The following is a 10,000-nucleotide window of genomic DNA, read 5'->3' as shown; positions in this document are numbered from 1 at the left end:
TGTCCCTATGGCTGAGTCTGTGAGAATGTAGAAGTCAACCAGATTCATGAGACATTAAATGAAGTCTCCTCCCAACCTGAACAAAACGTAATCAATTAACACATCTTATACGTCCTGTGTGTGTGTGTGTGTGTGTGTGTGTGCGCTGTGTGTGTCTGTGTGTGTGTGACAACCGTGTGTGTGTGCGGACAACTCAGTGATCAGCGTGCCGTGACAGGGCAGAAACGTGAGCACAACAGCGCGTGATCTCCATCATGTATGCGTATTACACGTGTCATGTGTGTCTTCACCAGTGAGAGTCCAGTATGCATGTGTGTGTGTGTGTGTGTGTGTGTGTGTGTGTGTGTGTGTGTGTGTGTGTGTGTGTGTGTGTGTGTGTTTGTGTGTGTGTGTTTGTTTGTGTGTGTGTGGTTGTTTGTGTGTGTGTGTGTGGTGTGTGTGTGTGTGTGTGTGTGTGTGCATGTGTTTGTGTGTGTGTGCATGTGTTTGTGTGTGTGTTTGCGTGTGTGCGCGTGTCCAGGGCTCTATGATTAATTGTGTGATTTGAGAGGAATGCCGTCTGAATGGCATCTTGGGCTCTCTCCGACACCTTCTGCCTCCCCTGCACTAGATGCTCATCAATTACCACTGACAGCCGGAACGTTCCGCCACACACTCCATCCTCACTGGTTCACCCGTCTCATACACACCACACACAAACACACACACACACACACACACACACACACAAACAAACACACACACACACAAACAAACACACACACACACACACACACACACACACACGTTCCCTCCACAGGCACACACGCATGTCACAAGTCACACAACATGCCCACGTGTCAGACGTCATCACACAAAAGAGCCCCCGTGCCGCATGCCCACATCGCTGACCTTTCAACTGCATGCTCTGCCAGCGACCTCAGACAGAGGTCAGAGGTCGCGACCCTAAGGCCTGATAACTGTGCTAAACGGCCGAGGGGTTCGGCCCTGCCTTCTCTTGCACGATGAAGCACAAATTCAGCAATACAGGAACAAAACGGCAAAGAATTGTCCAGATTGGACCAGATTGCTGCATTGATTAGGATCTGTACAAAATACAGCAACAAAGGCATATCCTCTTCATTATCCCAGACACATACACATATAGACCTATTTTTGTCATGTTTGGAATCAGACCCCTCATCTTTTAGATGTACCTCCACAGGTCTTAATCATACGTGCTAAACAACTGCAGACATCATGGACCTGAAGCAGTTATTATTATGCTATTATACTTACACTGTTTTATAGTGTGCTGTGTTATACTGTTATAACTAATATTATTCTTTATCGCCCATGCACAGTAGTAAATGTAAAAATGTAAATCAGGTTTCTCAGCCAAGTATACTGTGTATACAAAGAATTGGGTCTCTGCATTTACCCCAATCCGTGAATTAGTGAACACACAGAGTACACAGTGAACACACAGTGAGGTGAAGCACACACTAACCCGGAGCAGTGAGCTGCCTGCAACAGCGGCACTCGGGGAGCAGTGAGGGGTTAGGTGCCATGCTCAAGGGCACTAAGCCCAAAGCCCAAAGCCCTAACCAGTAGGCCACGGCTGCCCTAAGGGTAGGTGCCCTTTCCTGCGTACTGGGTACTGGGTCACAAAAGACATGTGTACATTAAGGATACAGTAATGTCCACATAGTCGCTGATGACCCGAATGGACCTTTACGGGTGTGCAAAGTGTAAAGGGGCATTCACACCAAGAACGATAACAATAATGATAACGATAACTATAACCATAACAATAAGCGTCCACACTGGCCAACAATAAGAAAAGTCTCTCCTTGTGTTAATGAATGTGATGGCTAAAATGTGATGGGTTCTGATTGGCTGTTAGCTTTTTATCATTCTCAAAATTGGTCTGAAGTGATCTCCATCGATATTGTTCTTCATGTCGTTATCGTTATAGTTTATGTGTGAACGTCATCATTCACATTAACGAGAATGATATTTTTTTATAGTTATCATTATCATTTTAGTTATCGTTCTTGGTGTGAACGGCCCTTAACACTGGCCTGACAAAATAACGACATTCTACCCTGCCTCGGCCATACATACATTTAAACACCGATACTGTTTCTTCTGGAACTATAAACAAAATTCTGTCCAGCTCTCTTGACCTCTACATATAACTCTTTCTTCTGTCTCTCTGTCCAGCATATGTCCAGCCCAGAAGACCCTAGCGGTACTCCCAGAGCACTGGCTGCATTCCCTGAGCATCCCAGCACAATTTACCATCAGCAAAGCATCATTCATGAAACTTGGAGAGATCGGTCTGCCCATTGTCAAGCAAGCACAATTCACAGAAGGCCTGAGCCTTACAAATACCTCTCCTCCCACTCTCTCTTATAAACACATACATACATTCTCTCTCTCTCTCTCTCTCTCTCTCTCTCACCCACACACACACACACATGCACACATTTAAGCACGTGTACACACTTACCTTCAGAGCGGTGGATGCAGGTGTGTTGGTTGTCACTCAGGAAGAAGCCGTTGGTGCACTGACACTCGTAGCTGCCCATGATGTTGACACACACCTGCTGACAGCCTCCGTTGTTGTCTACACACTCATCAACATCTACAGGGAGATAGTGAAGCACACACACACATAAGATATTTAATTGGGTGGGGAGGCATATGCATTAGTAGATCGATTGAATTACCACATACAACAGATAAATCGAGGATCATCAATGACCCATACAGTACACCTGTAAAACACACGTTTGCATTTTAGCCCACAGAAAAAGAGAAGCCTTTATGTTGTCCCTCACACCCCGCAGCACCTGAAATCTAAACATACGTAGTTGTGTGTGTGTGTGTGTGTGAGTGTGTGTGTGTGTGTGTGTATGTGTGTGTGTGTGCATGTGTGTATGTATGTGTGTGTGCATGTGTGTGTGTGTGTGTGCGTGCGTGCGTGTGTGTGTGTGTGTGTGTGTGTGTGTGTGTGTGTGCATGTGTTTGTTTGTGTTTGTTTATTTGCTCAAGGATTTTCCTCTCTTTCTTCTCTGGGTATGCAGTGATGGCTGAGAGGGTCTGGAATGTTCCGGCCGCGCTCTTCTCCAGACAGCCGCCCACAAAGACGCCTTCCAATGTTCGATCTGGGAACTGCGCGCGTGGTGGTGTGTGTGTGTAGGCGCAAAGACACACGACACACACAAATACACAGTGTGCATGCCCATCTCAGTGTATTCCAATGTTACAGAGAGCACATGGGCCTGAAAGTGACTGTGACAGTTGTGAGTCTCAGTCTGCTCTTCCAGTGATTCCCAGGAAGTGCCTGAGTGTGTAGGGTGTGTACTTCAATGCATGGACGCATATATAATTGTATGTGTGTGTGCAAGTATGTGTGTATGTGTGTCTGTGTGCAAGTGTGTACCTATGTGTGTGATCACAGACTTCTGTGTGTGTGTGTGTGTGTGCGTGTGTGTGAGGGGCTCTGTCGTGCCACTGGAGTCTCCATAAATCAGCATGTGGGTGTGTGTGTTTTGGTTTGCCGTGTAACACTGGAGACCTGTAACACCCTCCAATGAGTTTTACAGTTCTACCACGCTGTGGAGAGCTACTGAGGACGAGGTGTCGCACCACGGCTACTGGTCTCCACGGCAACCAGTGTTGGTCCAGACAACCCCCCACCCCCACCTCTCCACCCATGCCCTCTCCCTCAAACACACACACACACACCACCGAACATATACAAACACACCCCACCATCGTCTCCTTGCATCACAGCTTAAACCAGAAGTCTATCTTTGAGCTTCCCTTTCTACTCCGTTATAAGTGGCTGTGTAATTAGTGTGTAATCTTTTTGGTTTCATGATTCAGTAAATCCACGACTGACTGATTAGTCAATTCAATAATTAACCTTTTTTTAAGTCCTACAGGTGTGCACTTCCTATTACACCCCTTCCAGGCATATCAAACTCTTTTTGGTTCAGACTGAATTAATTACTGAATTATTAAGTTCATCTTTGAATTTATCAATTCAATAATTGTTTTAAGTTAGTCACCTGGACCAGTACTGTAGGTCAGACAGGTCTGTTGTGGTGAATCGGTTTCACTTTGGTGACTGCCCAATACAATGACTCAGACATATTAGTCATGGCTTCTGGTCAGTCAACTGATGTTGTGTACCAATACACAGGTCAGAAGTTCAGCTGTTCGAGAGTGTTCACTGTGTTATAAGTCATTTAAGATAACGGGCAGAGCTACTCAATGGTCCATGACTCAATCAATTCTGGAAGTCCATACAGTCATTCAGTCCCTCATTCCACGGGCACAGTGAAGAGGAAAGTATGAAGCATGCCAGGACTGCCGGGCCCAACGAGCTATTATTGAAGTCTGTAAATGGGCATAATTTTGTGTGTGTGTGTGTGTGTGTGTGTGTGTGTGTGTGTGTGTGCGTGAGTGTGTTATCTGGTCAACTGGCATGAATTCTATTCAGTCTGTTTGGACAAGGATGAATGTGCGCATGCGTTTGTGTGTGTGTGTGTGTGTGTTTTGTGTGTGTGTGTGTGTGTGTGTGTGTGTGTGTGTGTGTGTGTGTGTGTGTGTGTGTGTATGTGCGTGAGTGTGTTATCTGGTCAACTGGCATGAATTCTATTCAGTCTGTTTGGACAAGGATGAATGTGCGCATGCGTTTGTGTTTGTGTTTGTGTGTGTGTGTGTTTGTGTGTGTGTGTGTGTGTGTGTGTGTGTGTGTGTGTGTGTGTGTGTGCACTATCTGCCCTGCGTGTGGGTAACGCCTGCATTGTTGGGAACGGCTTCTGTAGTGTTTGAAAGGAGGGAGAGGAACACGGGGGACGACAGAGGGCAAATACCTCAGGACCAACAGGAACGAGCACGAGAGAGAGAGAGAGAGAGAGAGAGAGAGAGAGAGAAAGAGAGAGGAAGAGAGGCCGAGAGAGAGAGAGAGAGAGAGAGAGAGAGAGAGAGGAGAGAGAGAGAGAGGCCGAGGAGAGAGAGAGAGAGAGAGAGAGAGAGAGAGAGACAGAGAGAGAGAGAGAGGAAGGAGAGGCCGAGGAGAGAGAGAGAGAGAGAGAGAGAGAGAGGCCGAGAGAGAGAGAGAGAGAGAGGACAGAGAGAGAGAGAGAGAGAGAGAGAGGAGAGAGAGAGAGAGAGAGAGGAGAGAGAGAGAGAGAGAGAGACAGAGAGAGAGAGAGAGGAAGAGAGAGGCCGAGAGAGAGAGAGGAAGAGAGGCCGAGAGAGAGAGAGAGGCCGAGAGAGACAGTGGTGAACAACAGGAGAACAAGAAGGCGAGCAGTGGCACGTCACCCACCACTGTGAGAACAGTGAAGTGTGGAGGTCATCTGCGCCAGCTGGTGGTCACGAATGACCCTTGTGAGGGAACCGTGCTGAACCATAGGCAGGGTCCGCAGCTGAAAGGGAACTCCTGAGTAAACCTGATAATAAGCTTGAATTGTGTCTAAGCTACTTTGTCAGTTTGGCTGTTTCACAGAGCCAGGGTTGTGTTTTTAAATGTACATTTATTCATTTAGCCGAGGCTTCTATCCTAAGCAACTTACATATGACAATTATATATTACAAGGGCCATTGTCCACAGAGCAACTTGGGATTAAGTGCCTTGCTCAAGGGCACAACGGTGGATGCCGGGAATTAAACCCACACCTTTTCAGACTACTGGATGCTAGCCCAGCTCCTTAACCACTACGCTACCATAGACAGGGTTCACCACTGAAAAGAAACTCCTGAGCAAACATGATAATTAGCTGGAATAGCGTGTGAGCTACTTTGTTTGTTTGGCTGTTTCACAGAGCCAGGACTGCGTATGAGTGTTGTGTTTTTAAGGTGCACCCGCAGAAAGGACAGCAAGTGCGTTGGGTCAGAATTTAATTAGCGGACTACACCTTACAGTGTCTCCTGGAAAGTCCACTTGTTGGCCACCAGGTCAGAGAAGTTGTGTCAGTTGTGTTTGAGACAAACTCGCACACTGTCCAATAAAACGTGGTACTGAAATGGTTTTCAAGGTTTACAATGTGCACTTGAAGTTACAGTGTACTCACTGTAGTTGTAGGCAGTTGTATGGTAGACAGTGGTCCAAAGTGAACCAAATTAGCACAACCAAACCACAATCATAACTCGTAAATAACTCCCCTTACTTATCTTGTCCAGTTTCCCTGCTTCATTTACGAGCTCTTTCAAGGGGACGAAACATCAGAAGCCTCTGGAAGAAACGATCACTGCCAGCAAATGGTTTGACCGTGACTGCATACCCGGCTGTGTGTGTGTCTGACAATGGTGTGTCATGCATGTCACGGTAAACGTTTAGCCAACGTTTACATGAAGCCCCTAGTTTAAGTGCAGAGCCAGAGGGAGCTCTGATGTTGTCAGTGGGATGTCGGTTAAGCAGGCCCTTGGCTTAACGAGCCGTCCGTGGTGCTTAACCGGTGCTTTATTTGTGCGTGTTGAGAGCTTTATGGCTGTTATCAGCCGAGCATGGCGGCAGCAACAACAATGCGCTCCACTCCACTGACTTCACTGGGCAGGACTGAAGGCTTATTGGCCTCAGCCGAGCCCAGGGTCCCACACGGGCGGTGGGCTTATTACACTGCTGGGCGGCTCCCCTCAAGGCCGCATCACCCCGCCATAAACAGAGCCGGTGTCATCACTACTGTCTGGGGCCGCAGGAGCCATGTGAAGGCAGAGACATGTGCACACACACACACACACACACACATACACACACACACACACACACACGTACACAAACACACACACACATACACACGCACACACATGCACAAACACACACACAGATACAAACACAAACACAAACACGCACAGGTAGTCAGACAAACCAACATGCATGGTCATAATTACAAACATACTGTATGCACAGTACAAAACCACTCCATTACTAACAAATGCACATACAAACACACACTCCAATACCCACACACACACACACACCACACTCCTACCCAAACACACACACACACACACACTCCTATACCCAAACACACCCACACACACACACACACACACACACACACACACACACACAGAGAGAGATCCCAGAGGCTGGTCTCCACATGGCTCACCATCGCCCGACCAGAGGGTTTATATGCCCCTGGCTTTCCTGGCGACAGGCTCTATTTTAGCCCAGCAACCGTCCTGGATTGCTCAACCCTTGGCAGAGGACTTCACTGTCCTGTTAACTTCGGCCTTACCGAAAGAGAGAACGAGAGAGAGAAGGGGGGGGTATAGAGAGAGAGAGACAGCATGATGCTTGTGCATTTTGAGTGTGTAAAAGAGGATTTGTTTCGTAAGAAAATTACAGTGAACTTTTTATTATTTATATGTAACACATTTGCTAATATGGCAACTGGCAGTTGGAATAAGGAGGTCAAGTCCATGCCCCAGGTTAGGGCAGATTGCGCCGAACTATACTGAATTGAGCTGAACTTGGTTGGAATGATACTAAGGTTGGTGTGGATACACACATATGTGGTGAGGAAGTTTATGGTTACCAACAGTTGTGTGTAAAAGAGTTTATTTTCACACCAATAAAATGGGAAGGTGAGAAGAGAATAACAAACAGATACAGACAGACAGACAGACAGACAGACAGACAGACAGACAGAAGGCTAGAAGTCTCTGCAGCAGTAATAACATTAATAAAGTTTCCCTTCATTTTATGTGCATGGGTAAACATCTAGCCTAAAAACCTTAATCAAACATTTAACTCTAAACGTTAAAATCAATTAGGACCCAGTCTGATCATCCCAGGCCCACCACAACACCTCATGTACGTGTGAGCTCCCACCACAAGCTGAGGGGAGGGAACAGGCACGAGTCCCAGAGCCGGGCTCAGGCATTCGCTCTGAACCCAAACACACCTTGCCCAGACAGGGACACGCCCTAACCACCAGCCCTGTACAGCACCGCACCCCTCATATGGTGTGCAGTTAATAGCCCTCTGATGAGTGATACCCCATGCCCAGCCGACGGGGCTGAGGTGGTCTGCCATGCGAGTGTGTATGTGTGTGAGTATGTGTGAGAGTGAGTATGTGTGTGTGTGTGTGTGTGTGTGTGTGTGTGTGTGTGTGGTCTGTCTCTGTGGCTCTCTCTGTAAGTCTGTGTGGCTGTAAGTATGGCCATGTATGTGTTTGTGTGTGTGTGTGTGTGTGTGTGTGTGTGTGTGTGTGTGTGTGTGTGTGCCAGGCAGAGGATCCTCCACTTTCTACAAATGGTAGGAGTGGTAAAACAACAACACTTCTTCACATGTCATCTTTCAATGCAGCGTGGCCTCTGCCAAGCGCTCAGACGAGAGGATCTGGCATCCCGTGCGCCCCCCCCCCCTTCCCCACTGCGCTCGCTCTCCCTCACCCGCTGCAAGTTTAAACTGGAGCGCTTGTCTTGTTTGGTTTGATTAAGCCTGTGTACATTTTAATTTTGGACACGATATGGATGTGCATGATACAACAGGAGGAGAGGAGAGGACAGAGGGAGGGTGGTGTGTGTGGGGGGGGGGAAGAAAGACATAAAATGAGGACACACACACACACACACACACACACACACACACACACACACACATTCAAGCATACATACACACATACAAACACACTGACAGTAGAAAACTTTTTTCCACTTTCAACTCTCAACTTCTCAATCCTCCACCACCGCCATCAGCTACTTCACTGTCAGCAAAAGTTGCTAAAATAAGTGCTCAGTTGGATGATCCTATAAGGAGGGCTTTGCCTTGTGTTGGCATGATGGCATCGTTGGACTCTTTCTCTCCTCTTGATGAGGAAGCGGTCTCTCAACTGCTTCAAAGTCGTTCAACAACATGCCCTTTGGATCCTGTCCCGTCCACTCTTCTACAGTCTATCACACCTGCTGTCCTACCGCCAGTCACACATGTGTTTAATACTTCACTCAGTTCTGGAATAGTTCTTTATTCTTTTAAACAGACATAGGGTTACACCTTTGCTAAAGAAAAGAACACTTAATCCAACTGATGTGAAGAACTTCAGACATGTCTCCCTTCTTCCTTTCTTGTCAAAGATTTTGGGGAAAATATTCTTCAAGCAAGTATGTGACTTTCGTTATCAGAATAACCTACTAGCCCTTATGCAGTCTGGATTCAAGAGTGGTCATTCTACTGAAAACTGCTCTTCTGTCTGTCTGATATATCTGCAGCCTTTGATACTGTTAACCATGACATTCTCCTTTCTACACTATTTGAACTGGGAATATCTGGGAAAGCTCTTGACTGGTTTGAATCTTACCTTAAAAGGCGTTCTTTCAGTCTGTCCTGGCAGGGACAGGATTTTCAAAGTTTCATGACCTCACCACAGGTGTGCCTCAGGGATCAGGATTAGGGCCACTGCTTTTCTCTATTTACACCACTTTTTTAGGTGAGACCATTCACTGCCGTGGATTTGACTATCATGACTATGCGGATGGCACTTAACTTTACCTATCTTTCCACCTTAAGGATATTTCCTTAAGGATATTTCAGTCTGGGTGAAGGATTGGCACCTTCAGCTTAGTCTCTCAAAAACTGATCTTTTAGTGTTTTCAGCTAAAACAGCTATTCCCCAACAGATTAACATCCAGCTTGACTCATCTTCACTGACCCCAACTAAATCGTCATGTAACTTGGGCGTCGTAATTGATGACCGACAGATAACTTCTCTGAGCTTGTAGCGTCTGTTGTGTCGACCAGCCAATGCTAGGTCAAATTCAAGGTTCTTTTCCTTAGTGGTTCCATGTTGGTGGAATGAGTTGCCCAGTGCTCTCCGTTTTGGGTCTTTCAAGAGGGGTCTAAAGGCATATCTATTCAACATGCACTTAGTTTATTAAGGGTTTCTTATGCGTTATGGTTTGTATATTATAGTATTTGTTTATTTTCATTAGGCTATTGATTGATTTTTACTGTTAAATTGAACTATTGTTTTTTTGTTATTTGTATGTCGCTTTG

General features: G+C 46.5%; 1 protein-coding gene across 2 annotated transcripts in view; it reads right to left on the bottom strand.

Annotated features, from left to right (window-relative positions):
* The window catches only part of scube1 (signal peptide, CUB domain, EGF-like 1), a gene marked incomplete in the record, with an annotated part of 93,413 nt that overhangs the window by 59,732 nt on the left and 23,681 nt on the right, over window positions 1-10,000 (bottom strand). For both annotated transcript variants that reach the window (XM_048267913.1, XM_048267914.1), the window contains 1 exon segment: window positions 2,495-2,629. In XM_048267913.1, the coding sequence (XP_048123870.1) occupies window positions 2,495-2,629 (135 nt within the window).

The sequence above is a fragment of the Alosa alosa genome, chromosome 17, assembly GCF_017589495.1.
Source record: "Alosa alosa isolate M-15738 ecotype Scorff River chromosome 17, AALO_Geno_1.1, whole genome shotgun sequence".
Taxonomy (NCBI): domain Eukaryota; kingdom Metazoa; phylum Chordata; class Actinopteri; order Clupeiformes; family Clupeidae; genus Alosa; species Alosa alosa.
This window is presented reverse-complemented; position numbering and strand designations above follow the sequence as displayed.